The following is an 18,104-nucleotide window of genomic DNA, read 5'->3' as shown; positions in this document are numbered from 1 at the left end:
TTTGTGTAACCAAACAACCCCTAAATCAAATTGTTGATGGTCTATCTCATATTAACCCTTCAATCAAAAGGGGTAACTCACACTCCTATGTTCCATTCAACTATTCTCATGCTCTCTTTCTCTTATGTTACTTCCACAACTAGCAATATTTATTGGCTACAACCTTTGTTAAACATTAGAGCAAGTATAGTTTGTAAAAACAAGGCCTTGTTCGATAAAGTGTTTTTAGCTTATTTTTCCCACTTAGAGGATTGACCAATTAAAAAAGCTAATTTGGGTTAATAGCTTATTAAAAAGAGTTTTTTGGGCTCAAAATTAACTTTTTGACTCTTAATACACTAAAATAGCTAGCAATTAACAGCTATTTACCAAACACTTTTACACAATCGACTAATTTTTACCAGCTAGTTAAATCAACTAATACAATCAGCTACCCGCTAATTATCTAAATAAGTTTTAAAAGTTAGGTTAGTTAACTTTTAGTAAGTTTGTACTAAAATGTAAACTAAAATGAATTGCTTACATTCCTTTCCAAGATTTTTGAGGCCTTATCTTTTTTTTTTTTTCAATAGTCTGAAAAAGAGGCTTCCCGATAGTTAATGAACATGCTAACTACCGGGCTTGCAAGTCATAGGTAGCTCAACCTGGGTTGATTGTTGTCGTCCGGAGGTGTGTAAGACCTTATAGGCATCTACCCATAACCGGGAATTGGCCAATCTTAGACACGGTCTCTGCGAGATGACCGAGGGTTCCTCCTGACAAACTTTAGGAAGTGGATTGCGAGGCCACTAGTGTTCCCTCCATGCCAGTTTTGCTATTTTTGAATGTTTTGAGTTTAAAATATTGAAACTATGAAATTATTACTTATTTTGAAGCTTATATGAATTATGAATGAAATTAAGTGTTTTAATACCAACTAGCTATTGGGCCCGTACGACGTACGGGCTTATTATAAGGATATTATATTTTAGTTTTATATGTATTTGAATATTGAGCATAATATACCGTGTATTTGATAATGTTCCCTCTCAGTATACAATTGATATAGTAAAAAAGAGTGAATTTTTTTTTAGTAAGGTAGACCGGTATAGCGATATAGTAAATAAAAAGTACTTGTATGACTTATTTACAATAATCTCATACAATTGATAAAGTAAGAAAGAGTAATTTTTTTTGCAATAAGGTAAATAATGAAATGAAATAATTAGAAAGTTAGCATCCATCATGTTGAAGTCATGATTTAGTTTTTTTTTTTAATTTTATTTCTTTTTACTTTTGTACTTGGGGCCTTCCATCTTTCAAACTGAGGCTTTTGCTTATTGAGAAACATTTGTGTCTTCATTTGGTTGGTTTTCTGCCACTGTCACGCCGAACCTATATATATATATATATATATATATATATATATATATATTAATAATAATAATATCCCAATTTAGTAATATGAATTTAAGTACTCCGTAACATACAGGTAGTATTTGCATAACTTTCATAATAAGTAGTACTTGTCAAAAAAAAAAAAAAAAAAAAAAAAAAAGAATAATTTTATAATAGCTAATAGTTGAATTCTTATCTAAAAAGTGATAAATTCTAAGTGGTTTGGCAAATAATCTATCAACTACTTCTAATGGGAATATTTCGGAGTACTAATATAATTATACTAAAGCATGTGATTTTTTTTTTTTTTTTTGACGGGAAGCATGTGATTTTAGTTAGATACAGAGTATTTATTTAGATTAATTAGTAAATCAAAATTACCAAGCCTAACATACATCCCTTTGAGATGTCAGATTCACAATATAAGATTAGTATAAGAGCTTTTTAGTTTTTACCTCTCGCAACTCGCAAGCACCATCCCATCAATCTCTCTGCAAAACACACAATAATTTCCCAATTTAGTAATTGGGGGTTTCATATAATAACTAATTCGTCTATAAAAATTTTATAAAAATAAAAAATCACAAGGTGAGAGTTTCTCACTAAATCTGAATTTGCGTGTGAATGATAATGAAGTAACTTTGTTATATAGTGTTAGAATTGCATAAATTATTTTGGAGATATACCATAATACCAATAAATTATTTTGGGGGAAAGTGTAACCGAAAACTTGAGTAAAGATATTAATTGGTAATTTAATTCGAAGTGAAGCTAGATGAAGGAGTAGGAAGGTTGAGCCGGATTAATGCTAAAATTAAAGAGAGAATTGGAGAAGTTGAAGCTATCAATACTAAAATTAAAGAGAGATATGGAAAGGCTGGAGTGAAAAGATGAAGTGAGTCTGTTGGCTTTTTGTGGTTCTCTTTTATAAGAAGACACGTGGCTTTCTTGGGTTGAAATAGAAATGATGGGGAAATGTAGTAGGATGATGACACGTGGATTCCTTGGATTTTTGTGGTTAGAGTTTTTAAATACTAAGTATAGATTTCTTAATTTAAGTTTATTGCGAAATATTTTATAGTTTTATGGTTTGAAGGTTTTAAGTGATTTCATTTGATTTCACAAGTTGTTTGTGATTGTGCTTTCTTTCTATTAATTTAAGTCTAAAATCTTTTATTTCTGATTTGAGGGAAAAGTGCTAGTTGCTCCCCACTGATTGTGGAACGTTGTTATAATTTGCAGGTTCTATTTGTTCATTTGATCTATATGACGATGGGATGGGAATTGAGAGTTTAGAAACCAACCTTTGGGATTGTATGCCTTTGTTGTTAGTTGATTGTTTAAGTACTTTGAAATTGGTTTTAGTTTGATTTCAATTTGGTCGACAAGGGTTGTTCTGCCCTTGGCTTTTGAATGTAATCGATTTGTCTATGTTTATGTTCTTTTGTTTTTTTCGATTTCATCACTTAGTTCGCGCTTAAGTTAAATAACTTAATTTGGATGTTTGAATGACTTAAGTAGCCTCCCGTTCAGGCATATCCGCATATTTCCGCTAACGCTTCCAATTCTAAAAGGACGGGGTATTACAATTGGTATCAAAGCCTTCTTGGCTATAACGCTCCCAACTGACTCAAGATTACAAGAAAAACAAGGAGGTTTAGCTCTCTTGGCTAAACTAACACAAGAACTAGACTGATAAGAATGGCGGATACAACATTCATGGCTTGCTTGGCAGTACAAATAAGGAGATTAACAGATTCGATCACTGAAATTAGTCATAAGCGGCTCCAATCGTAACCCTTATTATGATACTACTAAGGGGCCGTTTGGTTGGGGGTAATCAGGAAAGGGAATGGGAATCAACTGGCCCGATTCCCTTTGTTGATGTTTGTTTAACACTTTTATTCGTTCCCTTTACCCTCCCCATTACCCCAAATCCTTCCAACTTCATTCCCCACCCCCCTAGGTATTTCCATTCCCATTCCCTACCCACCTTCACACCACCACATCACCACCGCCGCCCCTACCTAGACCACCGCCGCCTCTCCCCGACCACCGCCTCTCCCCGACCACCGCCCTCCCCTCCCCCGAGCCTCGCCGACCTCCCCTCCCCTGAAAAAACCTCCCCTAGCCCCGCAAAACCCTAGCCCCGATCTCCCTTGACCTCGAAAACCGCCGCCCAGCCCTCCCACCACCCTCAAAACCCTAGCCGCTAGGGTTTCGAGAGTGGTGGGAGGGCTGGGTGGCGGTTTTCGGGGTCAAGGGAGATCGGGGCTAGGGTTTTGCGGGGCTAGGGGAGGTTTTTTCGGGGGAGGGGAGGTCGTGGCTCACGCGGCTAGCGGTGATGAGGCGAGGGGAAGGGCGGCGAGGGGAGGGAAAGAGCCGGCGAGGGGCAGGGGATGGCCGATGAGGAGTTTGGTGGCTGAGAAAGATGAAATGTGTGGTGGTGTGATGGTTGTGGTGGTGGTGGTGTGGTGGTGTAGTGGGGGGGATTGATTCCATTTGTTTTAAAAACAAACAACAAAGCAAAAAAAGGGTATTTTCATTCCATTCTTCTCCTTTCCCTTTGTTCATTCCATTCCGATTTCCTCGTGCGAACCAAACGGCCCCTAATTTTGTTAGAGTCAATCCAATACCATCAAAATTATTAGCCTTGTTTGTTTATACCATTATATATATTGTGTCTATACGAGTGAAGCAAAATTTTGTTATGACTTTAGCCCTAAAGATATTATTGGTACAAAGAACTTAATCACTGAAAAATTGTTGGTAAAATATTGGGAACTTCTTGCAAATTAAGCTCTTGGCATATGATACATACCGAGTTTTTTATATGAATGTACACAGTAATACACTAATACCTCTCATTTGTGATTAATTCATTCTTTAATGGAGAATAAATTATCACGCCAATTGGATGATTTGAGTTACGAAGGTTATACGCAATGTAAAAAGAGTGCAACCAAAAGTTCCATCCCTAATCACACCATTAAGATGATCAAACAAAGGATAATCCCATATGCAACATGTTTAGATACAGTTATAATCATCCCAAGACATAGTAGTATATATACATCCTAAAACTGGGATGAATTCACAAAACAACACAACACAAAGCAAAACATAACAAAACAAACACATTCAAAAAGACCGAGTTAAGGAAAAAAAGAACAAGACTTGAACTATGAATTCCCAAGCAAAATTCGTCTTCTGCATTCTAGCAATGACTTCAGTGATACTATCTGAGGTAATTGCTGAGCCAATGCCTGAATGCTTTATCGACTGTGGAACCGACATTGTTGGGTGTGCAGGGAAGTGTATCATGGATGCGACGCCAGACATATTCGATTGTATTACTGGCTGTGGACAAGCAAACCTTAAATGTTTGGCCAATTGTACAGGAGATGAGCTGCCAAAAGCTCCGGCTCCTAGCCCTAAAAGCTTTAAATTGCCATACTCTTTATAAACAGCAAAGAATATGGTAAAATACATCATATTTAAGCTTATTGTAATAATTATGTAACTCAAAAGATATGCCCTTCTACAGGGGTCAAAATAATGGGTTTATTCTTGTAAGAATATCCCTCTTCTCATTGTACCCTGTGATATAAAACAGTGGAAATGAAATAAATTACAGTTATGTATATACTTTTATGAAAGCATCTCTCAAATTCTCACTCATCATTTCATCAACAATCTGCATCATATTAGAGAAAATGATGATGTCATATAGACAAGTAGTTTTTAGTAAATCATTGTACATATACCAAAGTTAGATACAGAGTAACTAACATAATTCAGTTATTCACAGAGTGTACCTTAAGAAATACAACATGTAGAGTTTCACATGTCCATTTGAAATTAACCATGGTACGACAAAAATCAATAATTTTCTTGACCAAATGATAAATTAAAGCAAGGCTCGCCTGATATCAATGTCAATTTCCAATAAGATAGAAGAAGAAGTGTAGTACAGAGTAGATCACGTGTCTAGTCAGCACAACATCTGCTTGCAAAAAGCTTGATACTTAGTCTCGTAATTAGCGACTGTTCTTCTCTTCTATTCCTGATTTGGAGAATCTTTTTCGGAGGACTTCAAGGACATCCTCCATCTTCACATCTTTAAGTGCCAGAAGAACCATAGAATGATAAAGCACATCTGCCATCTCTGAAGCAGCTCGAGACTTCTCCTCGTCATTTTCTAGTGTGCGGCACAACTCATCTGCCTCTTCCCTGAGATATAAAAATGGTGAAAAAGAAACCTCTATATATATTTTCTTTTATAAAGAGAAGACTAAAGGTCGTACACCCAAGTTATTTTGCCAAGGCATTGAGCCTGTCATTCTATTTGTTTGGAATCTAATTAGACTAATATGGCTGAAAACCTGAAGTTATATTAGGTAAGGTCACAAACCTGACTTTTGAGCAGAGCAATTTTTCATCAAGCAATAACTTTTTCGTCCATGAAGGTTTGCTTTCTATCTTTCTTACTATTTCATCTTTCCGCTCAGAAATTGTTGATTCAAGTGAGTACAAAGTAGTCATGGCCAATATGTCTTTTTCAACCTAAAGACCACGCCATAATGCATCAAAATTTCTTCAATTAACTATAAAAGTCTGGCCTGGAAAAGTTGCATGTGCCACAGGGTGCCATGGGCACACAGTATACCTGAGGATTTTCCACAATGCAGGAAACGGAGGAATAGTAACAAGTTTCTGCTCCAGTATGACAAGTTGGTCCATCAGGCTTCCCCAGGTATATAATCTGAAACACAAATTAGTGCTTCTAAGCAAACAATAAGATAAAATAGAAGATTCATTTAAAAAAAAAAAAAGGCAGTACACACAATACATACCGAGTCACGGTCACAATCTAGAAAAATGTCATGTACATTGATGAAGTTAGAAGATGTCTCTCCCTTTATCCACAATTGTTTCCTTGATCTGCTGTAGAAAGTTGCCTTGCGAGAAGAAATAGAAGTGGCTAGCGCTTCCCTGTTAGCAAAGCCTTGCATTAAAATAGCTCCAGTATCCACATTTTGAGCTATAGCGACTGCTAAACCTTTATCATCCCACTTGACACTGTCTAACAAGGTCTCAACCTAGAATAGTCACATTTACCAATTAATCTCCATCACATAGAATCAGATAACAAACCTCAAGGATAGAGATGTCATCACAAAAGTTATTGGCGGCTATCAAAATGATCAATAAAGATGATCAAATAAGTTCAAACTGTACAAGCAACAAGAGCAGTTCGTGTAAAACCAAAAAAGGTTTTAAGGTAAGAAGTGTCAGATCAAAGAATTGATAAAAATCATGTAAAGACACAAGATCTAGAAAATTCCTAGCAACTGCTAGAAGCTAACCAAAGGTTAACTTTTAACAAGCAACCAATCTTTATATAGCAGCTTGTATTTGAAGAAAAGAAGCAACTAGAACAATACAACTTGCTAGAATTTTTTTTTTCTTCTGAAGACAATATAGGTGGTGTTTAATAATAATAATGGCAATAAATCAATAATGGTCAACTGTATGATTCAGTCATGCACAAGGCAAACAAAAAGATAAATCCTATAGTAGGATATTGTAATAAGAATCATGTATTCAGTTAAGCTCCAGCTCAATAAAAACAATGCACACTACTGGAAAGTAATGGGAAACCTTAATACCAACTTAAGTCACCATATTACTGCTACAAACCACCCTAGGCATCTACCTTTATTCACATAGAAAGACCCCAAGGGTAACAGGAAAAAGCAAGCCAGAGTTAGTTATTGTCAGAAGCAGAAGGACAAAGGGGCAAAAGAAAGTCTGATGTAATTAATAGAGAATAATGAATCTTTGGAGAATCATGTTGAATAAAGTGAGAGAAAAATCATGAGGTATGCAGTCAAGCTCTAACTCAATGGTTACCAATGCAAACTACTGGAAAACAATGTACATTGACCTGCGCTTGGATCTCATCTAAAGTCCAAAGCTCATAACTGCTGACGCTTCTTACAAAATCTAGCTATTCACAGGAACTTTGACTAAACATTCATGGCAGGATCCCTGATGATCAACGAGAGATACAAAATTTCAATTGATGAGCAGGAAACTTATCTTCTAACATCATGACCTTATCCTTTCATTTTTTTCTAGCAGCAATAAGCATTATTTTCAATATAAGTCAACTACAACACATCCAAGAATCTACCCAAATATGAGTAAATATCATTGGGCATTTTTAAAGCATGGAAAAGAGTATATAATTGTAGGAAAAGAGCATGTAATAAAACTAATAATTAATAAGAAGTGGGGAAAGAACTTCTAGATTGTTTTAGAATGATTTTCTACTCCTAATAAACAGTCAGCAATAGAACACAAAATGCAAATTGGTTACTGTCTGACTAAAACATTCAAAATTACATCGAACATCTCCCTCTTGCTCCCATGTTTTGTCTTTGAAGGTTATGCACACATTTGAAGAACTTATGTCCAAAATTTGTGTAAGACCGTCTTACTATCATAAGACCACTTTTGTGTGCCACTCCATAAGACTCTATCCTAGCTTCTCTATCCCCTTGGCCCCACCCACCTACAATGTGGTCTTAACAGTCTAATTCAAAAAATTTGTCAATCATTGCATTAGAGATCAAAACTGACAAATCAAATTTTATAGTACTTTAAGGTAACTATGTTCAACCAAAATACACTTTTGAATGGAGGGAGTATACAGCAATAATCTGTTCTGCAGCAGATAATTTGGTGTAATGTACAATTGTTGAAACAACAGGTTGATACTTATTATAGTGTTACTAGATCATAAAATAGCTTATTTACACCAGAGTGTCTAGAAACATAAATTTAAACAGCATTTAGTCTAAATTTGTGCTGTAAACAACAAAAATACCCACCAGTCTATGTAAGCAGCCAAAGCAAGTGCAAACCAGTGCCAAAACAAGCAAGAAGCAGGAAATGAGAACTCACTCTCTTGTCAAAGGAAAGAACTTTGTCTGCTACAGACGAGCATGCCAAAATTTGGAACCGCGTCTTCTTTAAATTCCCACATCTATAATTCAAACCCCTGGGTAATGCAACGCGAGGAACAATGGAATTTCGTATACAATGAGGGGAGGAAATCGCCATTGATGAACTACAAAGGAAATCACAAGTTTCTTTGTTAGCATTTAGAAATTGGCAATGGGGTTGTGACTCTTGTGAGTACAATAACAAATAAACCGATTACTTTCTTCATCTAGATACACCCATGAAGCCAAAATTAACAGCCAACTAATCAAAACTCAATACATTATAAATTAATCGACTAAACTACACACATTGAGCTAAACTCGTCAAATCATTGGTCAATTTCATGCTACTAATCAAACATTGAATGGTTAAAAACAAAAGGGTGCTACAAAATGGCAACCAAATTAAACTCAATTATCAAATTAAGCTCCAAAAATCACATGAAGTACTTCTAGCATAATAATATCAACAAATGGCGGCTGATTATGAACTTTCATAATTTCAGCAATCACAATCAATAATTCAATAATCAAACATAGAAAAACCCCAAATTGACTATACTGACAAATAAATCAACGATAAACCCTAGAATTTGTAATTGAAAATTGATGATTAAAAAAGAATCTTACTTGAGATGATTCAATGGAGGAGAGAAAAATCAGAAGCCGCTTGGAGGGATAACTGGGAATATGCTTCAATGGAGGAGAGAGAGAGGCGCAGCGTAACAGTGAGTGAAAAGCTCCAAATGAAGATACAGGAAGAAGACTCATGACACCAACTCAACACGGTGATGAGGTCGAGTGTTCGAACCTCACTGCCCTCAGAATCACACTTTTCACACTATTCATCATGGGTACTTTTTAAAATTGTTTTTCCTTATAAATATCGACTTGTTATGAAGTTCGGAATATAATTTTTACTTATTGATGATACGAGTACTACATTAGAAACGAGTATTAATTTTATTGTAAATACTCAATCAATATAAGACATTTACTTGTATTTCGAATGCCTTATTTTGCTGAACATTAATTATTTTATTAGTTAAAACCTATTGCGTAGTTCAGTTCAGTTCAGCTCTTAATTTCCTTCTCTCATTGAATATTCATTTCAGTTTTATTTAGTTTAGTTCAGCTCTAATCAGTACAGCTCGGTTCAATTCAACTCGGTTCAATAAATATGAACATGCCCTAATTAAGTTAATCAAACTTATTTTTTATTAATTGCATTATGCTAATCACAACTTATTTTCTCGATTCCGTTACATTTACTCCCTTAAGGCGTAAATACTGTTCGATGGACTCCTCCAATCCCCCAATGAGTTACAATAAACTCAATTTAAAAGTGTCTACTAACAATAATTTGAACACGCGTGGTTGGTGCGATCAATCGTGATTGTCCTGGAAATCATTTAGCATGTAGAACCTATAATAGATTCCAACTTGACTTTCAATTCCTAGCATATGTAAAGTCCTTTGCAATGGTCTTCTACTCTTCTGTAAGTTTAAGACTATAATATCTCTCGCATATATAGAAGGGGATATTCTAACTAATTTAACATCAATATTGTGCAAGGCCATTTTTTGCTGTCCATGTAAATAAATTACATCTGTTGTTGTACAACATGAACAAGATTAAGATTTATTTTACCTCATTTAAGCTAAGTCTCAACATGTTTTTTTTGTGAAGGAAATTAAGTAGGGGACTACACTACATTGCTTCTTTTGGCTATGTTTAATTTTCTCACTTTATTTTTTGAAAAATAAATTAAGTCATGATCATAAGTTCTTCAATGTATCCTACCTTTTTCCAAAGGAAAATAAATTATTATTGTTTTTTTTTTATATATATAATTTTTTCTCTATTTTTATTTATTTATTTATTTATTTTTATTATTATTGAAAGAGTACTTGTATTATTTTAAGAAAATATAGTGACCGTGGAATGAAACTAGTGCACCTGTTCTTATACACACAGACGCACTAGGTATGAAATAAATGAAAGGAAAAATACAGTTTAATAATCCCAACTATTGCTCATTTACCTAGAATAGTCCCATCTAACGTTTATTCTGTAATAATCCCAACTATTCATCCTATTTTCCTCCAGCAGTCCCAGCAGGTCACTTACCTGCTAGTGCAGGTCAAAAGCCTACGTGGCATTTGTTTTTCCTTTTTTTTTTTAAAATTTCTTGTTGTTAGCTTGTTATTAATAAGGTGAGTCAGCCTTAACTTTTTTTTTTGCCCGTTATTTCTTCTTCTCTCTTCTCTCCTCATCTCCCCTGTTTGTAGTGTGATTAATTTTTTTTTTTTTTGAATCTTCTTTTGAATTATCAATGGCTACAGGAAGGAATAAGTTAGGTGGGTCCCCAGCATCATCTTCAAGCTCTAGGGGAGGGTTGTATGCCACGACTAGATGCAGTTGTGGGCTAGAGGCGGTTGTGCGTACGGTGAAGAAGGGCCATAATATTGGTTGCAAGTTCTTTGGTTGTCCTAAATGGCCTGTAAGTTAATTGGTTGTTTATTTATTGAATTGTTGTTGTTGTTGTGGGTAAATTATTTGTTGTAATGTTGAAGTGAGTAGTTGCAATTTGATTGAAATTAGGCTTTTTGTGAATTTGTACAGGATACAGAGTGCAATTTCATGAAGTGGGTTGATTGTGGCAATGGAGATGACTTGCGGTTTCAAATCTTTGAAAGGGAAACAACTATAGCTGAGTTAGAGATGCAGAAGTGTATGTTGGAAGACAAAGTGAAGAGGTTGCAAGGAAAGAAGGGAAATTTTGAGGATGAATTGTTAGAAATGAAAGCTGAAGTAAGCCAACTAAGGATTGAGCTGATGAGGTCTTCAAGGACTGAATATAATTTGACAATGGCTCTGTTTTGTTCATGGTTGTTCTTTGGCATTTTGGTGTTGATGTTCAAGTAGTATTGTTTAGAGTAAATTAATGATTAGTGACAATTATGTAAGTAGCTTAGTCTTTGGACTTTGAATTAAGGAAATTAGTGTTGTTGTAGGCAGTGAACTTTGTTGCTTGTAACCTGTGCCTATTTATGCAATATGAAATAAAATTTGGATTCAAAACATAAGTCATTTAATACTTCATACATTACTTAAGTTGTATGTCATAATAAGTTCTCAAAATCCAAAATAAGTAGCCAAATATACAAGCTACTCCTACTACCCCAAAATATTAGTAGCTAATTTTTAACACAAAATAAGTTAGGCTTAATTGTTTCATACAAACAACTCCTAAAACTACTGAGTTTGATGAGGCTGGTTTGATTGTTGGCTTGAGCTCAATCCACCAATGTAATTTGTTGGTTGCTGACTCATAGCCTTCATGCTCCTCATAGTTGTTGTTGTTCCTGCAACCTCCCTTGAAGATTTTCCTCGAACCTGAAACAAGATTGCATTAATTATGAATTATACTTAACACTCTCATAAAACCATGATATAGTTACAGTGCTGTTAACTTACATTGGTAAGGACAGATCCATCATCACCAAAAAGAACTCCAACACCCCTAGGAGCTCCTCTTCCTCTAGCTGTTTGGCCTCTTCCTGCACCTCTTCTACCTCTTCCTGCACCCCTTCCCTGAGCTCTGCCAGTGCCAGATGCCTGAGTCCCCACTTGTGTTATATCTGATGGCCCTGCAGATTGAGACATCCCTGCACCTGAAGCAGAAGATGGTGGTAGGGATCTTCCTGTATGAGGTTGTTGTCCACCTCTTGCTCCTCTTCCTCTCAAAATAGTCCTTCCACCTCTTCCAAGTTGTGTGGGCTGGGCACTAATGTCATGGTGTGCTGGTGCATTCACTGCAGCAGAGACTTGGGCCTGAGGAGTTTCCCCATCTTTTCTAGGTCTACCCCTAGGCTTTTTTGATGGTGGTTCACTGGGTTCCTCAACAGATGGCTTGTTAGGGCATTTCCTCTTGTTGTGTGAAGTTGACTTGCACACAGAACAGGACATTTGAATTCCATTTTTGGATAAAGAACCTGGTTTTTTGGGGTTCTCAAATGGGTCCTTAATTCTGTTTTTTCTTGGCCTCCCTGGTCCTATCTTAATGGGAGGTGGTGCAAGAGGGCAAGAGACTTTTGGCCAATATCTTTCTCCTTCTATAGGAGGAATAGATCCTATCAAACAAGACACACAAGCTACTTTAGTTAAAAATAACAGGTGGCATGTCTATCAACATTTGATGAATGAAAGCAATATGAAATTGTACCTGCATATGCCTTCAAATAGTTCTCCCTTGTATAGCATGGATCCACAAAGTCCTCTACTTCTTGGTTTAGGAAAAAGATGCAGGCACAAGCATGACAGCAGGGAATGCCAAGCATATCCCATTTCCTGCAACTGCATCTTCTGTCTTCCAAATTAACCACAAGTTGGTCCATGTTGTGAGAGACATTGAACAAAGTCTCAGAAGAGGGATACACATTACAATATGCAGCCTTGTCTTTCTCCTTATTCAACTTATTCTGAATTCTAGGGCATAAGGCAGTTGTGCACTTAGTCATTTCTTGCCTTTTCTTCACAAGCCTTTGCATTAGCCCAGTTCTTATTTCTTCAAGCATATAGAGAAGATGCTTTGTTCTTGCCTGTATTATGTAACCGTTGAAGGTTTCTGCTATGTTGCTGGTTATGGCATCTGTCTTCATTGAAGTCTTCATGAAAGCTCTACAGAAGCTAGGAGGGTTATACTTTTTGAATGCCTCAGCTGCATCAGTGCTTATTTCAGCAAGTTCACTCAGTGCTTGATCATAATCTGCCATGCTGTAAGACTTCGCAATTTTCCAAAATTGCAGCTTTAATTCATCACCTCTGTATGTCTTGTTCCAGTGAGCATAGATATGTCTGGCACAATGTCTATGCTCAGCTTTGGGCAAGACATTTGACACAGCATTGAGTATTGCCTAACAAAAAAGACAAACCAAAAAGTCAGAATGCAAGACTTTATATGATTTTTAACAAAACATATCACTACTAAGGTAATAGACTTACTTGGTGTTCATCTAAGATGATAGCAACTTCATCTCCTTCACCCAAGTCAAGAAAGGTCTGAATATGTGTAAAAAACCACTCCCAGCTCAAATTGTTTTCTCCTTCTGTAACAGCCCAGGCCACTGGGTACATCTGGTCATTTGCATCCTTACCAACTGCACAAAGGAGCTGACCACCTAGAAAGGTCTTCAAAAAACAACCATCAACTGCTAGAACTTTCCTACACCCTTCTTTCCACCCTTTTGCTAGACCCTCAAAACACATAAAGAGCCTTTGGAATACTGGTGTAGGCAACTTTGACTCAACTGTCACTAACTGAATGTGGCTACCAGGACTGCTCTTCTGAACAGCAGCTAAGTATCCCCCCACCTTTTGGTAATGGTCATGCATAGATCCATGTAGAAGCTTGTGTGCTGCATACTTGACTTTGTATGCAAACACCCTATTCACTATCATCTTGTATGCCCTCTTTATACATTCCACTATCTCTTTGGCTGGCCAGTGAGGTCTTGTTTTAAACACCTCTAGGAATTGCTGTGCAACCCATTTGGCCTTCAACTGTCTGTTTTTCTTCATGTTCCTCTGACAGGTGTGCTTATTGCACACTCTCTTTATCAAAATTGCTGCCTTTCCAGTATGCCAGGAACCATAAACTCTAAATGGACAGCCCTTAATACACCTTGCTTCAATCCTTTGACCCCTGTTCTTGTTGCTATTGGTAATTACTAAGTTTTTCCCTTGAAATACAGCATACTTAGAAACTGCCTCCCTAAAGTCATCTCTTTTTGCAAACCTCAAACCAACTCTCCAGGTGAAATGTGAAAAGTCAGTGTCTGGGCTAACTAGCAAAGCAGATCTCTTTGTCCTGCAACCCTCATTCCCTTCATCATCAGTTGGAGGTGGGGAGTTCTCTTCCTCCTCAGTATCTTCATACTCACTTTCATGCTCAGACTCATTATCTTGCTCTTCATGCACCACAGTGCTCTTTCCCTCAATTGCTTCTTTAGCCAACTGTGCTGCAGCCTGTACTAGTTGTGTGGTGCAGCTCTTAACTCTCTCTCTAGCTTGGCTGTATTCCTCATCACTTATATCAGAATCAAAATTGTCCCCTTCATCCAAAATGGCCTCATTATACTCATCCTCTAATTCTGCATCTAATCCTTCCAAACCAGTGAGGACATTTTCATTTTCCAACTCCAAATCAAATCCATCATCCTCCTCATCCTCAGTGCATACTCCTTCAAAAAAGGGTTCTACAATCCCCTTCCCTTTGTCACTACACTCTGCTAAAACACCTTTGCCTTTATCTGTCAGAGGATTATATGTTGGGTCTGCATCATCACTTCCACCACTAAAGTAACCTTCACACAACTGATCTAACCTAAGTGGACTATATGGCCTGTCATCAAGCCAATCATACTCATCATCAGTAACAGGTTGAGAGGTGTGTGGTGGACTGGTTGTATTTCTGGGTGATGTTGTTTGTGGAGGGGAAGTTTGTTTCAAAAAACCTAGATCTAAAGTATTAAAAGCATTATGGGTAAGGTTGGGGGAAGTTGGGGCATCTGTTGTTTCTTTGAGGGAGTTGGAAGATGCTTTTTTGGGCAGCCCTTTTGGAATTAATGGTGGGGCAGGTGCTTTTTTAGTCCTTGGACTTGTCCTAACTTGAGTCAACACAGTTGGTGGGCCCCTTTTAGGTGTCTTTTTCTTTTTTTTAAGTTTGGATGGAGAAGATTTAGAAGCTTGTGTCAGTGGTTGGAAGTGTCTTACAACTAATGGTTCTTCAATTGGCTCAAGCTCTGGTGACTCATCTCTATGCTTTACATACAGCTCCACACACCTATACTTCACACCCAGCTTAGCAACCTCCATTACATCAGCATCATCATGCACTTTCCTAAGTCCATTTGTCATACTTAGCCCAGGAACCAAGTAATACAGACCAACAACAGTTTTCCCCTCACTGCAACACTCCTTAGCTAACTCCAGTATGTCAAAGAAACTTAACAAATCTGGGTCAATTTGCTTAGATTTACCTCTCCCCCCCTCATAAACCAATTCACCGTTATTGACATGCTTGAAGTACCCACTATGCCAAAACTTCAGAGAAATATACTCACACATTTCAACCTAACAACTACAACAATAATTCACAATTACTAACACACCCACACAAATAATCAACAACAAACCCTAACATAACGAATACAGTAAACCACAACAAACAACAATTCAATTAAAATTGATTATAATTCACAAATTAACAAAACCCAGAAAATCTGAAAATCTAACCATATACAAACTAATTATAATTCTCAATAGTCTCAGTAAATCGAATCAATTAAACACATAAATCAACAATCTTTGCGAAATTTAGCAAAACTAGGGTTTACCTGAACAAAGCTTCACTACACTTCTTCAATGGCGTCGCGAAAGCTATCCCACCACCGTCGCACCGTATTTCCTTTAAATGGAAACTCAATTTCGCTAGATGTTTTCCAATTTAGGAAACTGAAATTTGGGTGGAGAAGTTAATTCGCAGGAGAGACTGTTAATGGCGGGATTTAATTTTTTTGCAGAAGGTGGTTGAGGGTGATGACGTGGCGTCTACTTTGGGTGGGAAATGATTTGAGGAAAAAATTAGGGAGGTCAACTACAGTTTTGTCCAACTCAGCAATCCATATGGAAAAAAAAGGTAAAAAAAAATATTTGGGAAAAGGTTAACTTGGAAAACCGGTTTCCAGTCAACTAGGACTGCTGGAGGAAAATAGGATGAATAGTTGGGATTATTACAGAATAAACGTTAGATGGGACTATTCTAGGTAAATGAGCAATAGTTGGGATTATTAAACTGTATTTTTCCTAAATGAAATCATGAAATAATAATGAGATTAAAAATGTTGCATGAGTAGGACACTAATGAATTTTGATACACCAATAATTATGGGGGTAATGTTGTCATATGGACTATACTATGGATTATTAATGTGTATGGCATCCTCGTCACTGCCACGATATGTGACTCCAACTGTCACTTATTTTAGGAACTTTATCAACCCTACATAACATCTTACGTCAATATTTACTCCTATAGTCTATCGTTTGTCATACAAAATTACAAATAATCAAGGCATGTACAAAGTAAACTTAACCTAATTTTCTGTGATTTTAATTTCCATTTTTTCATTAAACACCGTCTCTTAATTAAAGATAACTAGCTATTGGACCCGTTCTACGCACGGGTTATGCTTAAATTATAAATTTATTTGAAACTTTACAAATTATCTTGTCACCAAAAAAAAAAAACCCTTTACAAATTATTTGAATGAATTTATTTTATCGTCTTTTGACATATTATAATATTTTATGAATTAGTGGTAATAGACTAATAGTTGTAGAAAAAATGGCTTAAAATCGTAAAATCATATCTCTATCGCATGATATATTAATCAACAATTTGTATAAAAACTACTTTGTAAATACCAAACACTTAATATAATTTTACAATTTTTACATCAAATGTGAAGGCATGATATTCTTCTTTAGTCTTTACCAATATATGTCTCTTATATTGCGCTTAATATCTTCAAAATTAAAGCCCCATGACACGCAAAAAATGTCATCCTATGGAATTTCCATAGTATTCTTGCCACCTCAATATTTTCCTTTTCAATCATCATCCTCATTGTTGTAGAAATTTCACATAGAATTTTGAGAGACGTTTCTCTAATTTTTTAGTTTTTGAAACTTAATGAGTGTGAAAAAATCTTTACTGAAAATTTGTATTTATATAAGAAGAGGGGGAAGATAAGGGGTCAAATTAAAGAAATGAATTATGAATGTGAATAAATTGAATTGATAGATGGAATAATGAGAAGAGGAGAATGTTTAGGAAATTTAATTTGTTATTAAATTAAAATAAAGATTACAAAATATAAAAGTTATTGAGAAATAAAGGGGGAGATGAAGAGAGAATTTCTTTGAAAACATAAGGAGGGAGAATGAATAAAGAAAGGTGAGAAAGAATGATGACAAGTGTCAATTTTGGTTTGTGTTTTTAAATACTAAGTATAGATATAGATTTTTAAATATATTCCACTTAAAAAGAAAGGTATGGGATTTGAACTCGTAACATTTTTATTACGTTATCTCATCTATCGATCATATTAGAATATCGTCTCAACTTAATGTTTAAGGAAAAAATGGAAACTAATAATCCCACCTTTAGCTTTTCTGCTCAAAACAATCCTACATTTTTGAATTCCCAAAACAATTCCACCTTTGACCCCCATCTGCTCAAAACAAACTTTTTAACCTACAACTTGTTTAACAGGGCATATTTAAAAAATACAAATTTAAAAAATAAAATAAATCTTTAGTTTCTAAATAGATGCATTATTGTGGGGTGAACTCAAAGTGAGAAGTTGGTGATTTTGAGGCGGTTCCAAAGGACCTTCAAGCTGCCTTATTGGAGGATCTTAGCGGGGTTGCGTGGCCGAGAGTGGTGCCGAGGAGTCGACGGGATAGCAATGGCTAAGAGCAACAATTGGTTATGCTAGGAGCTGCTTTTATTTTTTCTTTTACAGGGGAAAGGGAGGGAAGAGAAATAAAAAAAAAAAAAAAAAAAAAAAAAAAAAAAAAGAGGGTATCCTTTATTTGGATAACAAATTGGGGATGAAAGGAATTGGAGGGGAGAGAAATGGAGG

The 18,104-nt window shown here is 36.0% G+C and overlaps 1 protein-coding gene across 1 annotated transcript; it reads right to left on the bottom strand.

The window, feature by feature from the left end:
• Positions 1-5,107: 5,107 nt before the first annotated feature.
• On the bottom strand, positions 5,108-9,200 carry LOC145588779 (histidine biosynthesis bifunctional protein hisIE, chloroplastic-like). Its single transcript, XM_081645386.1, has 6 exons — positions 9,021-9,200; positions 8,350-8,515; positions 6,234-6,479; positions 6,047-6,142; positions 5,792-5,943; positions 5,108-5,610 (listed from the first exon to the last, which is right to left on the bottom strand). Exons 2-6 carry the CDS (start codon positions 8,506-8,508, stop codon positions 5,418-5,420), a joined length of 846 nt encoding a protein of 281 aa, XP_081501512.1. The 5' UTR covers positions 8,509-8,515; positions 9,021-9,200; the 3' UTR covers positions 5,108-5,417.
• Positions 9,201-18,104: the final 8,904 nt, after the last annotated feature.

Source organism: Chenopodium album, chromosome 2 (assembly GCF_948465745.1).
Source record: "Chenopodium album chromosome 2, dcCheAlbu1.1, whole genome shotgun sequence".
Classification (NCBI taxonomy): Eukaryota; Viridiplantae; Streptophyta; class Magnoliopsida; order Caryophyllales; family Amaranthaceae; genus Chenopodium; species Chenopodium album.
Note: the sequence above shows the minus strand (reverse complement) of the source record. Positions and strands in the feature narration are given on the sequence as shown.